We start from the raw sequence: 17,711 nt of genomic DNA on the forward strand, positions 1-17,711 counted from the left end.
AAACTATTCTAAGAGCCGCCCGTGGCCTTGTGTGTTCCTTGAAAATCAGAGTCCCAGCGATAGAAGCCCTTTTGACAATCACAATGTCCTCTCACAATCTCGTCTTTGCAGCCGACTAGTGTGGCCGGCGACACAAGCGGACGAACCCTGTACAAAGTCTCCACAAAGCATCCGCCGCTCCGATTGCTCATTGTGTTTTAATGAATCAGTTAATAAAGGGAAGTGATTGTGTAACTTATCGGAACATCTGTTGTCGCTACTTTGCTGCCTCCGGAGAGGCGCATCAGCCTCGGCCCGCCGCCGCCGTCGGCTGTTTGGCAAAAACGTTCATTTCGGTCATTTGTTTATGCAATTTAATCAGAAATATTCAATAATCGAGGCAGGGCCCCATGCCTTATCCATCCACGGTGGATTCGTGGAAATATCTGATCAAAAGTGAAGAGGCACTTTTGGCACTTTAGAGTATTCAGTCATTCAAATGTCTTATTCTTATATCATATATATAAAATATATTTGACATGTAGTAAGAAAGCATTGCAAAAACACCTGCTGATACATACCAGATAACTGAATGAAACAAAAGCAGCAACTTTTACCCTGGTGCAGATAACCGATTCGCTGGCAGTGTAGAGATCAGAGTTCACAATTTAAGAAAGTGCAATCAGCAAGGAAAAAACACCTTTTTTTGGAGAAAAAACATGAAAAAGAAAGAATTCGACCCGTCTCCTTGCACTCTCACAGTTTAGACGTCAGCCTCTCGCAGACCTCAAAGTCTTTGGCTGCGAGGCCGGCGTCTCGAGCCAGCGGCGCAGGCAGGACCATGGAGCAGTCGCTGTCAAAGTACTTCCCGGTTATCCCCTCCGTTTCTTCTGCCACGGCGCAGTAGAGGGGGCTGACTGCCCCCTCCTCCGCCACCTGCCGAGCAGAGAGGCGTGGGGAAACGGTCAGAATAAAGAACCGACGCATTCAGGAAAATAGATAAAATATAAAATTAAACATGCAACCAGAATCTCTGCTGGGTGAGGGTTTAATCATCGTAGCTGTTCAGCATACATATGTGATATGTGTGTACAGATACATATATACACACATATGCATATTGAGATACATAAACCCATATATATGCATATGTGTACATATGCATATCAGAATCAGAATATCAGAACTTTATTTGTCCCTAATCGAGGTGCACATGGGGCATCAGCATCAAATTGTGAACATCAATAAATATATGGGTGAATATATTTATATATACATGCAATATAGGTATAATAAATAACTGTGCATTGTAACATTGGTAAGAGAGTGTGAGGTATCTGCATTTATATGATAAATATATCATGAGCGGCATTAAACTTGGCGGGGGGGTGGTGGTATGTTGATGAGGGGTTTGCAGGGTTGTTGGAAATTGAGTTGGACAACTATATGGGGATACATATGCATATGCATAAATATATGAGTAGAAGAGGTGGGGAAAGTGCTAGGGGTGATGTGTCTCAAAGGTGCTAGACAGTGTTGACATATGTACAATATTATACATTAATTATAGCCTCCATATAATGCATAACACCAAGCGGGGCTCCTTGGTGAAGTTATGATATAAACTATAAATGGTCTGTGCTTAAATAGCGCTCTCTCAGTAAGGTTTCTTATGTTTTTGCAGAGAAAAAACAGCTCATCTCATATTTAATTAAGATTTGAACACATACGTTAAAACACTGAACAATGTTCGTGTTTTTTGTCGATTGAGAATTAATTTATCATATAATCGTGCGCACTTTGGATTTGAATGGTTTAACTCAGAATGAGCTTTGTTTCTAATATCGTGCCAGTATTTCATGGTAACTCAAATGCCGTTTGACATCAACTGCATCGCGGCTTGACTGGAATTCCGACAAGCGGGATCATGGCTCATTGCAGATAATCAAAGTTCAGATCAGAGTTTTCGAAAGAGCAAAGTATTTGTAGTTGAACGCATGTGTGCTCGAGATCAAGGATCTATTCCTTTGGAGGTTTCCGTCATCAGTGGCCTGTGACACATGTGCCTTCAATTTTCTAAGACAGAGCCGAGTATATTCCTAGAATGGAAAGAAAACCCTCTCTTCACAGCATTTCAGCAAACAGCTTCTCATTTCTCAACTCAAATGTGGACAATTTATTATTTACAGCATCTTATTTCCCAGTTTCTCATCAATCAATACATGTTTCTAAAATTTCTTGGAATAACTGTGAAACTTGATTAATTAATTACTGTGAAATTAGCATTGGATTCAAGCCTATATTTAATTTAATTTAATTTAATTTAATTTAATTTAATTTAATTTAATTTAATTTAATTTTATTTTATTTTATTTTATTTTATTTTATTTATCTGGGTTTGTCAAGCCTGTATAAATAGATCTGTAATGAATTATTTAATACCTCACACAATGTGATCACAAATGTTTAATCAATATGTAAGACGCACCCACCTTGAAAAAGAAATACACGATGATGTTGAAGAGACAGCGGACCCAGTAGGGATAGTGTCGCATAATTCCCGTCACTACAATACCAGGGTGGACGGAGTTTGCGGTGACACCTTCACACAGACACATACGTACACAACGGTTATGTTCAACCCAGAAATAAAAATAAAGAAAATAAAGAGGATCATCCCGGAGAGGGACACATCCAAACCGTGATTAATAGCTTTGCGGAATACTGTTGCACAGCTGCTGAAAAGTGAAACCTGTTCAGAGAGACGGTGCAATGAACTAAATATTTCTGCTTGTCTTGTTTAACAAACAGCTGTATCCTCAACCGACCTCCATCTCTCATGACTTTTCATCCCGTTACGCATCTTTCGATCTGATCCTCTCTTTGCCGTCTTGTTTTTTAATGTCGATACGGATGATTCACATCGAACCAACCTGTTCCCTGCAGCCTGCGCGCCAGCTCATTGGTGCAGATGACATTGTGCAGCTTGGTGTTGTTGTACACCTTGTCCCAAGCGTAAATTAAGTTCTCGCCGTGGAAATGAGAGAAGTCCACTTGGCCTTTCCTGTGGTTTACCGAGCTCAGGTTGACAATGCGAGCCGGAGCCGAACGTTTCATCAGGTCTGGACAGAGGTGGAGAGGGAAATACGAGATTCTTCGGATAGTCGGACATTTTAATCCTCAATGACAAACAGTTGTATTGTTGTGTTACGTGAATCAGGATGCTTGTCTTACCTAGCAACAAGTTAGTGAGAAGGAAAGGGCCCAAATGATTGGTGGCGAATGAAATGTCGAACCCGTCTTCGGTTATCTGCCGCGGCAAACCTATGGCAGTTGGAGGATTTAAATGTGATACCATTTTGATTTGTTAGCATTTGACCAAATTCACAGGAAAAGGGGTATTTGGGTGAATTTGAGCCCCAAAGCTAGACAAAGCTTTCATCTATAATTGAATTGAAATGGCTTAAACTAGTAAATACATCAGTGAAAAGTAGAACATGTTAGCCCAGCCTCTGTCAAATGATCAAGTACGCACTTCAACAACTCCAAAAGTCCAAGCTGGTGTGATGGCCTTCCATTCCCTGTCTAGATTAATGATGTGGAGTCACGAGACATCTTAATTAGCAAGGAAAAAAGACAGCAGGGACTGCAGTAGGCACCTTTGCTCCGTCAGTTCAATATTGAAGATGTGTTTTCAATGTGATTATTTAATCAATACACCAATTAAAACAAATCTGCAGTAATTACATTACTATGGCTGTGAATAGAAAGAGAAAACAAAAGTGTGATTTAAAGTGTCCACTTTATTCCTGTCTTTTTCAATGTTCAGAATGTCCAATTTCACCAACTAAGGTTTATGCGTGATGAGAAATGCGGCTGGCTCTAGTTACAGGTCAACTGAACGGGACTGAAGAGAACAGACAGGAGTACAGGGAGATACTGTGTAAGGTAAAGACAGAGGTAGCAAAGGCAAAACAAAGGGCATACAGTGACTTGTATGCTCGGTCGGACAGCAAGAGGAGAGAGAATGACTTATGGTTGGAAAAACAGAGAGATAGAGATTGAAAGGATGTACATCAGGTATGGGTGATTGAGGAGAACATCGAGAGGGAAATGTATTGACAAATACTAGAAGAGTGATGGGAAGATGGAAAGAGTACTTTGAAGAACTGATGAATGTTGAAAATCAAAGGGAGGGAACTTTAGAAATGACTATAGTAGACCACAAAGTAGCAGAAGTGGGGAAGGCACTGAAGAGGATGTGGAGTGGAAAGGCAGTTGGTCCTGATATACCTGTAGAGGTGTGGAAGTGTCTAGGAGAGGCAGCGGTAGAGTTTCTGGCTCGATTATTCAACAGGATCAGAGAGTGAGACAAAGCCTGAGGAATGGTGAAGAAGTATGATGGTGCCCATTGTTAAGAATGAGGGGGAAGTACAGAATTGCGGCAACAATAGAGGGATGAAGTTGGGAAAGAATAGTGGAAAGTAGACTGAGAGCAGAAGGCAGCATTTGTGAACAGCGGTATGGCTTCATGCCTAGAAAGAGTACTACAGATGCAGTATTTGCTTGGAGAATGCTAAAAGAGAAGTACCGGGAAGGTCAGAGGGAGCTGCATTGCACTTTTGCAGACCTAGAAAAAGCACACAACAGGGTGCCAAGAGAGGAGCTCTGGTATTGTATGAGGAAGTTTGGAAGTTTGGAGTGGCAGAGAAATATGTTAGATTGGTGCAGGACATGTATGCTTGCTGTGAGACAGTGGTGCGGTGTGTTGTAGGGGTAACAGAGAAGTTCAAGGTGGAGGTGGGACTTCATCCGGGATCAGCTCTGAGCCCCGTCTGGTTTGGATTGGTGATGGACAGGCTGACAGATGAGGTTAGACAGGAATTTCCATGAACCGTGATGTTTGCGGACGACATTGTGATCTGTAGTGAGAGCAGGGAACAGGTTGAAGAAAATCTTGAGAGGTGAATGTATGCTCCGGAAAAGAGAGAAGTGAAGGCTAGTCGCAGCAAGTCAGAATATGTTTGTGAATGAGTGGAACTCAGGTGGAACGGTGAGGCTCCAGGGAGTGGAGATGATGAAGTTGGAGGATTTCAAGTACTTAGGGTCAACAGTCCAGAGCAGGGGTGATCACCCTTTTTCAGCATGCAAGCTACTTCTAAAATGACCAAGTCAAAAGGATCTACCCACAACAAAAATGCAAAACCTTCTTAAAAACGTATAATGTATGTTGATGTACCTCGCATAACCGCATGAGCCAATATTGCACAACAAAGTAATGATGTACCTTTTTTGTCATGATCCAAGTTCACTCTTATGACTTGCACTGAGTTGAATCATTGATTGAATCCAGACAGTCGCTGCTGACGGCCGGCCTTATTAATGATGACGTGACTCACCCGGAACGATGCTTCAGTCACAGCTTCCGTTTTTGAAGTTTGTTGTATGAAAAGTGACTGCTGGGATTTTAGTTCCTTCCCCTTTATCTTCCTCAGTTCGCTTTTCGGCGGGACATCCGTGTTGTATTTTCCATGAACGGTCCAAAAATGCCGTTCCACATTACCCTTCTTTGGTATTGTGATGTTAGAGCGGCAGATGAGGCGAATGCACAACGAAAATGTCATTGTGAAAAAAAGTCCTCCCATTCCGTATGAAAGTGATAAGTTTTTTACTTCTACCGGCTCCCCCGCTCATTCTATACCCTTTCTTAAGTTTGAGAGAAAAAACGGGGAAAAAAACGTTTGTTGCACACGTGCAGTGACCTCGGTGTCAGAAAAAATCAGATGTCATCTGACTGGCTGCCTCGTATGTCAATCAACTGACGGGATGGACGATAGGCTGACGTCAATTTTTTAATAAAGGTATTACCTTTGCGATCGACTGGTAGATCGCGATCGACGTATCGAGCACCCCTGGTCCAGAGCAATGGAGAGTGTGGGAAAGAGGTGAAGATACAGAGATAGAGGACGATCAGCCGGATTGAAAGGAAAGGTGTACAAGACAGTGGTGAGACCAGCGATGCTGTGTGAACTAGAAACTGTTACAATGACCAAAAGACAGGAGGCAAAGCTGGAGGTCACAGAGAGGAGGATGTCGAGGTTCTCTTTGGGAGCGACCAGTATGGAGAAGATCAGGAATGAGTCCATCAGGACGGCACATGTTAGATGTTTTGGAGAGAAAATTTGAGATGGTTGGGTCATATAGAGAGGAGGGGGAGTGAATAAACTGGTCGACGGATGGTGGGATTGGAGGTGGAGAGGAAGACCAAAGAGAAGATTTTTGGAGGTAGTAAGTGTGAGAGAGGAGGATATAGAGAACAGGGTCAGATGGAGAAAGTTGATTCGCTTTGGCGACCCCTGAAGGGAAAAGCCCAAAGGAAGAGAAGAAAAAGATTACTTTATTTCATAGCATAGCGAGTTTGATAAGTTTGGAAACACCTGCCCTCGAGGCAACAAGTCACCCTGCTTATCTAGAAAGAGATGGATTTCCACTGTTCTGTGGGGATGATCCCTTATCTTTGTGTACAGCTGCCACGCCCCCCTCCAACAGCTGACGGCAATAAGTAATTCGAGCATTTGAGTCCAGATTACTGTCAAAAAACGTTAATATTAAATTGTTTCAGAAAATCAAGTTGATGAGCAACATTTCCAGTTGTGAAGAAGGAGTGCGGAATTCCCTGTGCAGTAATTTTTCATAGTTCATAAATCATTAGTGATGAGACTCTGAAATGTGTGTGTGTGTGTGTGCATCACCTGATACCGCTGCGTTATTGACCAGGATATGAAGAGCTTTTTCCTCTTCCAGGATATTCTTGGCAAATTCCCTGACGGAGCTCAGAGAGGAAAAGTCCACCAGTCTTAGGTGGACGTCAGAGTTTCCAGTTTTCTCTCGGATCTCTCTGACTGCTGCCGTCCCACGTGATTGACTCCGACATGCGAGTATCACACGCGCTCCTCGACGCGCAAAGTCCATGGCGATGTGCTTACCGATTCCTAGCCGGATGAAAATAATGGGATTTTATAAAACGCCAAAAACAAAAGCCCGTAAGAAACGCGCAGGAACCTGTGAAATACTTCAAGGAAAACCGTCGCCCGTATGATCCTCAGATCATTTCCTCAGATAACCCAGAATGGCCGGTTGATCAAGTCATCCCACGTCATTTCTTCATATTTCCACAGCACTAAATAGGATACTAAGATTATCAGAACAGATTAAAAGCGTTCTTTTAGCTTTTTTTAGTTGAGCTCATGCCCCGTCCATGGGCTGTGCAGACCGCTGGCATGGAGATGCACTTGGGAAGTAGAGCAGACGTCCCTCCTTTGCAAGGGTTGGAGGTTCCTCCTGGCCGCATACGAGAAGCGTCCTCAGCAAAACACTCAGTTTTTCCCGATGTCCCGGTGAGCCTCTTGTATCGGTGTGTGTGTGTGTGTGTGTAAATCGGCGAATGCTGTATAAACCAATTTCCGAATACTTTCTGTATCAGTTAATACATAAACATATTAGCCCGGCTTGTGACTTCAGCAGGGATGTTAACAGCTGAGGTCACCATCGGGGAAGTTTCAGCGTTGGACAGTTTTGTGGAATTCGCAGTTTCGCAGCACGCTGAGCAGAGCTGCTTTACGCTTCTGGCTTAAATGAAACCAAAACTGTTCATTGTACTTTGTAGTTGACACAATATGTTGGATAAGAAACCGGCTGGTATGATAGGCGAGATTCTAAATGTCAATGTTAAATCCCCCCGGGGAATGAATTATTCTTCCCCGAGCCAAAAAAACAATTTATTTTGTAATTACACGTCCCGCCGCGGTGCATGGTGAACTCTGAGCAAGCCGTATTTGTGGTGGTTGATAATTAATCCGGTCCAGGCAGTGAAATGAGATACTTCATTCAAATAACTCACGAGTTCTTCTGACTAACTTGACACCTTCAAATGGAAAAAAACAAACAAAAAACTTTGCCAATGCCTTAAAAACACAAGAGAATATGGCCATTATGAATGTTAGATGATCCAAAACTGATAAAAGCAAACAATTACTTCCAACAAGAACCAGATCTCTGGCAGCACATAAGATTGTGTCTGTCAAAAACCCGTTCCACGACAAACCGGTTGTCCGATCAATGTAACGCTCAATGCTCCGTCACATCTTATGTCCCCTACCTTAAGTCACACCCAACAAGTTTGACATCTTGCGATTTCCATGACAGGGTGACTATCTTAAACATTTTTCAGAGAGATCTGAATTTTTATTGAAGTATTTAATCAATGTGGTCACTGTATGCAACACGGTAGCTGCATGAAGATCCACATATTATTCCATATTGATTTCCTGCAGGGTGTGTGTGGAGGTGTGTGTGATCTGACCTGAATTGGCGCCCGTCACCATGGTGGTTTTCCCTTTCAGGTGCGTGGGACAGGCCCGGGGGTCCCAGCGGGGCCTCCTTAGAGCGTGCACGACCAACGCCAGCAGCGCCGTGGACACGACCCACACCGGGTGACGCAGGTAATCCAGCCAAGACATCTCGGCGGCGTCCGGGTCAAACCCTGGTAAAGTGTGAGCTCAGCTCAGGGTAGATTGACGGGCTGGATCACGGGGAGGCGGGAGGTTGGGTTTCTCCTGTCCTGACCAATGGCTTCACATCCATGAACCAAACTGTTCAAAGGTGCCATGTGGAAAAACTCGGGAAATAGCGACACCCAGTGGTCAGAGTCGGTACTGCAACCTCATTGCAACTTAGTGGGGTGTTTACAGATTTCATCCAAAATGAGATAATGACATTTTACACTAATTACATGATGAACATTAATTTATTGACAGGATGTTGAATCCCCTCGGATGATTTATTTTTGTTATTTCACTTCCATCACGGGGCAACATTGGAAATTTGAAGTTTATTGTATCACCTGTGGCCAAACAGTAATTAAATAAATTATATAATTAATGAAGGTAGTTGGTGTGAGAGAGGAAGATACAGAGAATAGGGTTAGATGGAGAAAGTTGATTCGCTTAGGAGACCCCTGAAGGGAAAAGCCGAAAGAAGAAGAAGAAGAAGAAGAACACAATTGTAAAAGGAGGGAAAAGGAAAATATCTTTTTTGGTCGCCTGACCAGTATAGAGCTGTCAGGCTGTTCAACTGAACCCTATGAGATGTGAAGGAAGACGGGGCGGACAGGAATTAGTCCTGTTTCATGACAATAATGATAATAAGAGAAAAGAGATGAGACTGATAATAATAGTAATGAACAAATCTATGAAACGACAGCGCAGTGCTTACAATTCGGCCTCCCCGCGTCTGCGTGGTTTCCTCTGGTTTCCCTCCCACTGTCCAAAAACATGCAGCAGGTTCATTGGAAAAAAAAATTGGGAAAAATTTCCCCGAATGAGCGAATGAATGGTTGTCTGTCTTTGTATGTGACCCTGCGATTGACCGGCGACCAGTCCAGGGTGAACCCCACCTCTCGCCCGATGACAGCCGGGATCGACTCCAGCATCCTCCGCCACCCTGAGTGCAGGATGAGCGCCAGAAGATGGATGGATGGATATCTATGAAGCACTTCTCGCCAAAGTACCGGTCAAAAATATGACATGTTTTCCTTTTTCCTGCTCTCTTCTGGGGTCGCAACAGCAAATCAACCTCCTCCATCGAACCCTCTTCTCTCACACTAACCAACTTCATGTCTTCTTTCGCTCCATCCACTATCTTCTCTTTGGTCTTCCTCTAGACCTCCAATTCCAGCATCCGTCCACTAATATATTCACTCTCCCTCCTCTGTACTGTACATCGTCCAACCAACTCTGACCTTCTCTCCAAAACATCTAACATGTGGCGTCCCTCTGATGGACTCCTTCCTGATCTCCTCCGTCCTCGTCACTCCCAAAGAGAACCTCGACGTCTTCATCTCGACTCGTACCTCCGGCACCGTTTCCAAACCAAACGCCGTCTTGTACACCTGAAATTTACATTTTTATAAAAAATACCTTTTTTTTGTTGTACTGCCAAAAACATTAAAATGAATCCAATCGATTTCCACGTGCAAAAATGTTTGGCGGTCTACGTGTATGATTAGCAGCATTGATAATTGGAAATTGGAGCCTCTGGGATGAACGGTGAAACATCTTCAAGCGAAGAAATTCAAGACCAGGAGCCACAACAAGAAGGTTTCGACAAGAATTCACCGCGACCCGGAGAACAGGGGGACCTCCACAGACGAGCAGCATGAATAGTTAATCATTGACGGGCTGGATAGCAACTCTGCAAGAAGGTCCCCCGTTGGATTCCACCAGCTTACAGGATAAGCGGTAAGATAATGATTAAATGATTAACCCTCATCTGCCTTCCAGAAAATCTGCATCAAATGTTGTCCATATCCTTGAGAAAGCCACCAACTAACAGCTCAGCGCTACAACGAGGGGAATCCATTGTAAATGAAATAGAAGTGAAGACCGTTTGTCCACATGCTGAATCTGAAGCTCATTCGATTAACTTCAATTACCGAAATGTTTACTTTTGTCATTCAAAAGTTTGGATTGTAAAGAAAAATAGAGCAGGGGATGAAGGAAACCCATGAAGTAACATGATGTCGCGGTCTTCAACAAACATTGTGCGGATATTAAACATAAATTAAAAATAAAAGATAGGAAAATTAGTTTAGAATAAACAAATTCACAGAAAAACACACATGGCGTAATATTCTTTAACATCCGAAGACTTTCTTTTGTTGTGAAAAAGGGTCTGGAAAAAAAAAAAAAGACAACTCTGTTTAAAAAAAGCAACACGTTTTATTCCTGGAAAAGCTCTTGGTGGATCTGAGTGTGTGTGTGAGTGTGTGTGTTTAAGTGTGATGACATCCGGGGAGTGGATGGGTGGGTAGTGCTATAAAAAATATGGACCAATCAAGAAGGAAAGGGAGGGGAGAAGTCAGACAGAGGCTCTGGAGCGAAGAGCATTTGAGGACCTCATCTCCAAGTTTGATGCAAGATCTCGGGGTCTCCACTCCTCAGCAGCAGTTTCCACGCAAGAGCCCACCCGAGTGCGCAGATGAGAGAAAGGCTGGAAGGAGAGGAGATGAAGGACTTTCCCAAGTCACCGGCGAGAGGATTCAGTTTTTTCCGATCCACCCGGCTGAAGAACCGACTCATCCGAGTGGCGCTCGCTGAATCCCTCTGCACGTACGTCATGATGGTAAGGAATCGTTCCGAAACGACGCTTCGTTTCGATCCAAACCGTTAGTTCCTGTTTGAACCAGCTGGGTTCGGTCATGAGTGCAAAAACCCCGCGTCTGTTATTGACCCTTATCGTTCTGCCCCCACAAAGACACACACACACAAATAACAGTCACACACGTTTTATGGTCACATGACAAAGGTTTCTGCACGGGGTGAACCAGGAAACTCCAGAGGGTCGGTCACAGAGGGGGCACATGGCGTGGGTCGGGGTGCAGAAGTCACATGACTTTTGACTTTGGCCTTCTGTTTATATTTAGAGCAAATCCCGTGCACTCACGCATGCGCAAAGCGATGCGTTGTAGTCTTAAAAGTTGCACCAGACGCACTCATCTGACCGTTAACCTGTCCGGAGACTTCGAACCAGCGAACCGATTCATTCGAATCAACTGATTCATTAGTGTCCCCTATGAGCGCGCTGAGTGAGTGAGCCGGTTCATTCGAATCATTTGAGTCGGTAGGGGTTCAGGTGTTTTGCTTTGAGCACGATTATTCCTCTCAGGAGGTTTAACTCCGGACTTGTGATTCAGTACAAATATTCGAATCATTAACCTGAGTGATTCAGGAAGCCGCTCAGTTCCACTGTGCTCAGCAGAAGATAGGGATAGTGGAATTGCACAGGCTGTTTTGTCTTGTTCTTGGAAATTAGACTCCCATTGAACCCAACAGGAATTTTTAAAGGAGGAGGGTTTTGTTTTTTTTTCCTTCGTTTCCTAAATGAATACCTCAATGTCAGCATTATTCCCAGGGACGTCTTTGTGTTTGGCCAGTTTTTTCAGTTAAAGTTCATGCAAAACAAGACACGGCTTTCGCAAAAGGAAGAGGGTCGTAAAACACACAATGTTTTATTTCTGACTTGATGCCTTGATGTGCTATTTCAACAATTTTGAACAATATTTCTTTGTGCGTTACCTCTGTACATTCCAGTCCAAAAAATAAAATGAATTATAATTACATTTTTTTTTAAATTTATATATATATGCTACTTTAATATGTGCAATAATACTACCAACCCAGATTGTGCAATATTCTACACAAACAAGTGAATCTGGACAATTGACTTTGCCTCACGTCTGTACTTTGACTTCATTGTGTATACATTAAGATTTTCATTTTATGTCTATTTGAACAGTGTGTGTTTGTTTGTGTGTGTGTGAGTGTGTGTGTGTGCGCCCCAGATTTTAGATACACTTCACTTTCGTTGTATTGTACTTTACAATGTCAACAAAGCTATTCTATTTTTTATATCTGAAATGCCAGTCATTGCTTGTGTGTCTTTTCTTTTCATCGAATAATCTTAGAACCTTGGCTTTTACTCATTGGTCCTCTGTGTCCAGGTGTTTGGCCTGGGGTCCGTTGCCCAGGTAGTGACGGGACGGCAGTCATTTGGACATTACATCAGCATCAACCTGGGGTTCGGTTTAGGCGTCGCTATGGGGGTTCATGTGGGAGGGAAAATCTCAGGTATGAGAGACCTCACTTACATAAACGACCATCCAGAATCCTCCGCCATCATTATCACCGCCATGTGTCACATATTTCCTGTGGTTTCCTGCTTCACCAGGGGCTCACATGAACGCGGCGGTGTCATTTACCATGTGTGTGTTTGGAAAGCTCGCGTGGAAGATGCTGCCCCTGTATATTTTAGCACAGTTCACGGGGTCATTTCTAGCAGCGGGAACGGTTTTTGGTGTGTACTATGGTGAGGACAACCACAAACACACACACACACACACATATATTTGTAGAAAAACAAATGAATATCTTCAGCCATGTCCCCTTGGTTTTAAACTTACAGAAGCCATACACGATTACGCTGGAGGAAACCTGACGGTCACTGGTGCGAGGGCCACCGCTGGCATCTTTGCCACATATCCAGCCCCCTACCTCTCCACGTTTGCAGGGTTTGTGGATCAGGTATGCAGACACACCTCCCTTTCCGCTATCATTCTGTCCTTCATTTTAAATATAGTTATATTTAACATGGTAGGTATTTAACTCTAGGTATGTGTGTTTATAATGTGTTTGTGTGTGTGTCAGGTTATTGGCACAGCCATGCTGCTGCTGTGTCTGATGGCTTTGGCTGACCAGAAGAATAAGCCAGCTGCCGCTGGCAACGAGCCCATCGGGGTGGGCCTCTTGGTGCTGCTCATTGGTATTTCTCTGGGCAGCAACTGCGGCTACGCTATCAACCCCACCAGAGACTTTGGACCGAGGCTCTTCACTGCCATGGCGGGCTGGGGAATTGATGTGTTCTGGTATTGATTGATTGTTTTTGCTCACAAACATGACAACAATGCAACGCTCTCTAAAACAATACAACTGATAATGACACTGATTGTTCAATTGACTTTCTCTCACTAGTGTGTGTCAACACTTCACTCAGATATGCAAAGGTCGAAAAAAAAAAACAAAACAGTATTTGCTTTCGAGCTGCTCATTTAGTCACTTTTTTTTTTGTTGTTTTTTTTAAATCCGTGCAGGGCTTGGAACGCGTGGTGGTGGGTGCCGTTGGTCGCTCCCCCAATCGGAGGCGTCTTGGGTGCGGGGTTGTACAAGTTGTTGGTTGAACGACACCATCCGGAACTGGACAGCGAACAAACTAAAGGGCGTGACGAGACGGCCACTCTGGACGGACGAAAAAACATGGTTGTTGATGTGTGTGTGTGACAACCCCCAGGTATTTAAAATGATTCCAGCTTCTGCAAAATGATGTGGAAATGCGTGTGCAGCTGAAACATTCCCGATGTACAATTATTAGACCGATTTTAAGTAACAAGGACAGGGAACAGGAGGACTCAAATCCAGTAAGTGTTTTGATGTATTCTGAAATGTTAAAATGATGACTGTTACTATTTGTTCATATGTGAGCCAATGATCAAGCGTCTGTGTATTGGTTGTAATACAGAGACACTTAAAAACAGCAAATATGATATAATATATGAATATGAGACAAGCGGAGTAGATGGAAAATGCAGAGATCTGGACAGGTGCTAGCCTTTTTCTATCATGAGTGTAAATACACAATTGAAGTCCTCATGAATTTTCTGGACAAGTTGTATGTTTCTGATTGTATTTATATATTGTGCCAAAGACAAACCCTCACGCTTTTTCTCTCTTTTTTTAAACTATGTATCATTAAATATTCAATATTTCCAGAGAATTATAAATAGCAAACTTAAAGGAAGACACAAGAGAAGGCACTGGCAACCCATTTTCCTTGAAAAATAAAATATGGAAGGTCAATAAAAGCACGTGTTGGATAATATTTCATTTTAATATGATTTAGGCAACGCCAGCTGACTGAAGGATAATGTAATGTCATTGATCATAACAACATATTAATCATTAATCCTTACAATCAATGAGTGACCGCATGCATGACCCCAAAAATAGTGTAAGTTTAAGTAAAACAGCTTTACTTTTATATTGCACTTAAATGAACCGCCGTCATTCGAAGAAAGGAAAACAAACTCAAGGCAGTTGCAGCACGACTGAAGATATAATACATGCTCATCTCATGCACTTGAGCAAACGGCAGCCTCGAGCCAACAAGCATATCTGGCTCGGTTTGCCAGCATCCTTCAAGTCTTATCAGTCCTGCTCAGCCACACAGGCATCATGAGCACGGAAATAAATGAAATAAACGAACAAATACGAGTGTGTATGTGTGTGTGTGTTTATGGGTTTGAGTTTGTGCATGCGTGTGTGTGTGTGTGTGTGTGCGCCTGTTTGTAATTATTTTATTATTGCGGCTTATTAAAATTTGTAAAGCGCAGCTTTTGGTGATTTTCAATTTGATGCACGCAAATGAAGTAATATTTAATTCTGAAGCTCAAACGTTTTTGTTTTTTTTTTGGTTTAACCAATATTAATCAGTCGGTCAACATTCATGTACCGTATCCGGTCCGTACAGAATTAGCTTCAGTCTCGTCGTCAAATCAGCAGGAGCAGGTCTGGTAATCTTATGTCACACAATAGAACAGTAGCGTTTTCCATCACCAGTAGTCACTTCATCAATTATTTAACACTTTTTTAACTTAATTTGTTTTCAGACTAATAAGTACAGCTCATCTCAACAGTTCATTAAATGTTAACAACATTTTATCCTTGGATTTAAATTACATTTTATTGTGGATACATTTTCACTTGCAATCACTCGGACCTATTGAGATACATTCAAAATTTACAACATGTAGAAAAATGATCCGAGCTTACATATAAACTTGTAAACCGATACTATCTCTTCCGTTATTATTCCGGCGGTATACCAATATGTTATTTATTTTTTTTCCTTCACACGGAATCCAGTAATCACTCTTTGGCTGCTGTCAATGATGAGTACCAGTAGTTGTCACAAAGCATGACTCCTCTAGCATTTAGCAATAAAATTAAACAACTAAGGATCTCTTTGCTTCTCATCTGAGCCAAGTTTGTCTTATAATACAGCTGGTAGAGATTTATTTTTTTAAGCTTTTCACCGTTTTGCCCCACTTGGTCTCCCTGCGCTGCCTTGGCTCTTGGCGGCGCTGCCTGGGGTGCACGGTAGATGCTGCTTCTTTTTCGGGGCGGGTACCTTAGCTTTACCCTTGAAGGCCTTAGTAGGATCCAACTTGTTGATATAGGGGTCTGCAGGATCACCGGCGTTGCACTCTAACCCGAAGGTCAGCGGCTGGTACAGCGACGCCCACTGCTGTCGGGTAAACAGGTGAGTGTTTTACAAGATAAGATAGTACCTTATTGATCCCCAAAGGGGAAATTCATTGTCACAGCACTGCAAAAATTACAGTATAAATAAATATGAATATAGATATACAATAGAAGAAACAACAACAAGTGACACCAAGAAAAGCAGGGATACAAATAGATAATAGAAATGAAAAAAAAATCAAGGGAAAATTTGATAAGCAGGGTGAGAATGGGGTGACAAGACAAAGGATAAAATTAAAATAAATAAATAAATAACGGAATTAAGACATGACATGTGAATGACAACATTTATTGTTATATGGACAAAAAAAAAACCTTTATGTTTATGTATTGTGTGACGACTTGATATGACGGTTGTAATTGTAAATGTCCTTTTGATGGATATTTAATTTGACTTAACACACTATATAAGGGAGGACTAATTTGAGTCATTTTTCGTATCATGTACAAGTCCGCTTTTTCCACCCTTTTTCAAGCCCCCATACGGTGTATCACAGATGTCCCTTAAAGCGACACCGAAAAGGTCTGGACTACCTTGGCTTGCGGACTGGGGCCGTAGGGGGTAAAGGAGTACTGCCACTCTGGCAGGCCCAGGTGGGTTATCATCAGCCGATAGTAGGAGGTGAAGCTTGCTGTGAGAAAGTGCCAGCACAGGGACCGGTCGAGGAACCAAACTTCACTCTGCTGGGCAACAACACCTGCAAATATAGATACCTGGATATAAATGCTCATTGTGTGAACACCTGGGTTCGGATTTGGAGACAATAATAGATATCGCTAATGAGAAAAGCAACCTGGGGTGCAGTTCTTGTAGACCAAGCAAACCTTGCCGTTACCACCACAGGAGTCCAACTCAAAGATTCGGCTCCGAGAATCGAAATGGGGCGCAGCGGGACCGTGCTCCAGACCTGACGGGTTAGGATTGAAGGGTCTCGGATAAGTGTGAATGTTCTGATCCATCCTGACAGGCTGTAACAGTTGACCGAGGCTCACATGGGTATGGCAAAGTTGAATTTTACCAGTTTCTGTGCCGCTCTCCTCCCAGTCCAAATCGGCCAGTGAAGGTGCATTGGGTAGAGAGAATAATGACACTGGCTGGAGCAGCTGGCACAACCTGGCAACGCTGTTGATCATCATACACCCCAAGGGAACATATTCATCTGGAACAGTGATAAGTAGTTATGATTGCACTGCTAATATAACTACCACTACAGCGGCCTTTACTTTGAATTAAGAGTATTTGAAGCAGCAAATCACAGAAGTCAAACACCTACTGTCTAGTTTAACATTCCAGGTTAGTGTAAAACCATCAGTTGTCAAATAGAAATCTCTCAGGTCTTCTGGAAGAATGCAAGTGTTTTTCTGTGGGGAGATAAACAACCTTTTTTTAGGACACTTATGCACGTTTAGTATAACTCAATGGCTATTTTGATTTGGATTTTACCTGTTCCCATGAGAGCAGGCTCCTCTTTTCTGCAGGTTCCCTCTCTGCAAAACGCACATCGACCACACCAGGCATGTTCTCTGTAGATGGGACACAAATGATTGACACACATGCTGATGCCTTGTCGCATCAGATTGTATGCTAGCAAAGATGGACATAGGAGGGAACGTATCTTTATACACACCGAGTATTCGAGTAACACCGAGCGTCAGTCTCTCGGCCAGACTTTTAAACCCCGAGGTTTCGTTCGTCTCCTCCATATTTTGGAAAGCATTCAGACGTCTTTAGACATCCTTGTCCTTCACCTCAGCCCCCAAGCGCATCTCAGCTGGCGACCCCACACGCACAACTACAGG

The 17,711-nt window shown here is 42.9% G+C and overlaps 3 protein-coding genes and 1 long non-coding RNA gene across 6 annotated transcripts; 2 read left to right on the forward strand and 2 right to left on the reverse strand.

The window, feature by feature from the left end:
• Window positions 1-18: 18 nt before the first annotated feature.
• On the reverse strand, window positions 19-8,508 carry LOC147222388 (retinol dehydrogenase 12). The gene is made up of 6 exons (XM_086168057.1): window positions 8,342-8,508; window positions 6,732-6,971; window positions 3,214-3,303; window positions 2,913-3,101; window positions 2,472-2,581; window positions 19-915 (listed from the first exon to the last, which is right to left on the reverse strand). Exons 1-6 carry the CDS (start codon window positions 8,496-8,498, stop codon window positions 736-738), a joined length of 966 nt encoding a protein of 321 aa, XP_086024183.1. The 5' UTR covers window positions 8,499-8,508; the 3' UTR covers window positions 19-735.
• Window positions 7,143-9,455, forward strand: LOC147222389 (uncharacterized). Its single transcript, XR_015107754.1, has 3 exons — window positions 7,143-7,376; window positions 8,382-8,480; window positions 9,417-9,455. It is a non-coding gene; the product is annotated as an uncharacterized LOC147222389 (long non-coding RNA).
• Window positions 9,456-10,895: 1,440 nt separating this feature from the next.
• Window positions 10,896-14,300, forward strand: aqp7 (aquaporin 7). Of its 2 annotated transcripts, XM_086168056.1 has the most exons (6): window positions 10,896-11,160; window positions 12,539-12,665; window positions 12,766-12,903; window positions 13,000-13,118; window positions 13,242-13,459; window positions 13,685-14,300. In XM_086168056.1, the coding sequence occupies exons 1-6, from the start codon at window positions 11,017-11,019 to the stop codon at window positions 13,869-13,871; spliced, it is 933 nt and encodes a 310-aa protein (XP_086024182.1). In that variant the 5' UTR covers window positions 10,896-11,016; the 3' UTR covers window positions 13,872-14,300. The 2 variants fall into 2 exon arrangements, with proteins under 2 accessions (XP_086024182.1, XP_086024181.1); XM_086168055.1 differs by having other exon boundaries at window positions 12,766-13,118.
• Window positions 14,301-14,459: 159 nt separating this feature from the next.
• tpgs2 (tubulin polyglutamylase complex subunit 2) lies at window positions 14,460-17,706 on the reverse strand. Of its 2 annotated transcripts, none has more exons than XM_086168059.1 (7): window positions 17,540-17,706; window positions 17,356-17,435; window positions 17,186-17,273; window positions 16,931-17,071; window positions 16,706-16,819; window positions 16,446-16,609; window positions 14,460-15,891 (listed from the first exon to the last, which is right to left on the reverse strand). In XM_086168059.1, exons 1-7 carry the CDS (start codon window positions 17,613-17,615, stop codon window positions 15,679-15,681), a joined length of 876 nt encoding a protein of 291 aa, XP_086024185.1. In that variant the 5' UTR covers window positions 17,616-17,706; the 3' UTR covers window positions 14,460-15,678. The 2 variants fall into 2 exon arrangements, with proteins under 2 accessions (XP_086024185.1, XP_086024184.1); XM_086168058.1 differs by having other exon boundaries at window positions 14,460-15,894.
• Window positions 17,707-17,711: the final 5 nt, after the last annotated feature.

The sequence above is a fragment of the Fistularia commersonii genome, chromosome 21, assembly GCF_037954325.1.
Source record: "Fistularia commersonii isolate RoL2024-O1a breed Wild chromosome 21, RoL_Fcom_v1.0, whole genome shotgun sequence".
NCBI lineage: Eukaryota > Metazoa > Chordata > Actinopteri > Syngnathiformes > Fistulariidae > Fistularia > Fistularia commersonii.

Coding starts and splice junctions, on each gene's coding strand:
- LOC147222388 (XM_086168057.1), bottom strand. CDS start 8,498: ATGTCTTGGCTGGATTACCTGCGTCACCCGGTGTGGGTCGTGTCCACG. Junction 3,304..6,731: donor CAATAACGCAGCGGTATCAG/GTGATGCACACA, acceptor CAACTGCCATAG/GTTTGCCGCGGCAGATAACC. Junction 3,102..3,213: donor TCTCACTAACTTGTTGCTAG/GTAAGACAAGCA, acceptor ACCTCTGTCCAG/ACCTGATGAAACGTTCGGCT.
- aqp7 (XM_086168055.1), top strand. CDS start 11,017: ATGAGAGAAAGGCTGGAAGGAGAGGAGATGAAGGACTTTCCCAAGTCA. Junction 11,161..12,538: donor TCTGCACGTACGTCATGATG/GTAAGGAATCGT, acceptor CTCTGTGTCCAG/GTGTTTGGCCTGGGGTCCGT. Junction 12,666..12,765: donor TGTGGGAGGGAAAATCTCAG/GTATGAGAGACC, acceptor CTGCTTCACCAG/GGGCTCACATGAACGCGGCG.
- tpgs2 (XM_086168058.1), bottom strand. CDS start 17,615: ATGGAGGAGACGAACGAAACCTCGGGGTTTAAAAGTCTGGCCGAGAGA. Junction 16,610..16,705: donor CTACAAGAACTGCACCCCAG/GTTGCTTTTCTC, acceptor CTATATTTGCAG/GTGTTGTTGCCCAGCAGAGT. Junction 15,895..16,445: donor GCCCCAGTCCGCAAGCCAAG/GTAGTCCAGACC, acceptor TTTACCCGACAG/CAGTGGGCGTCGCTGTACCA.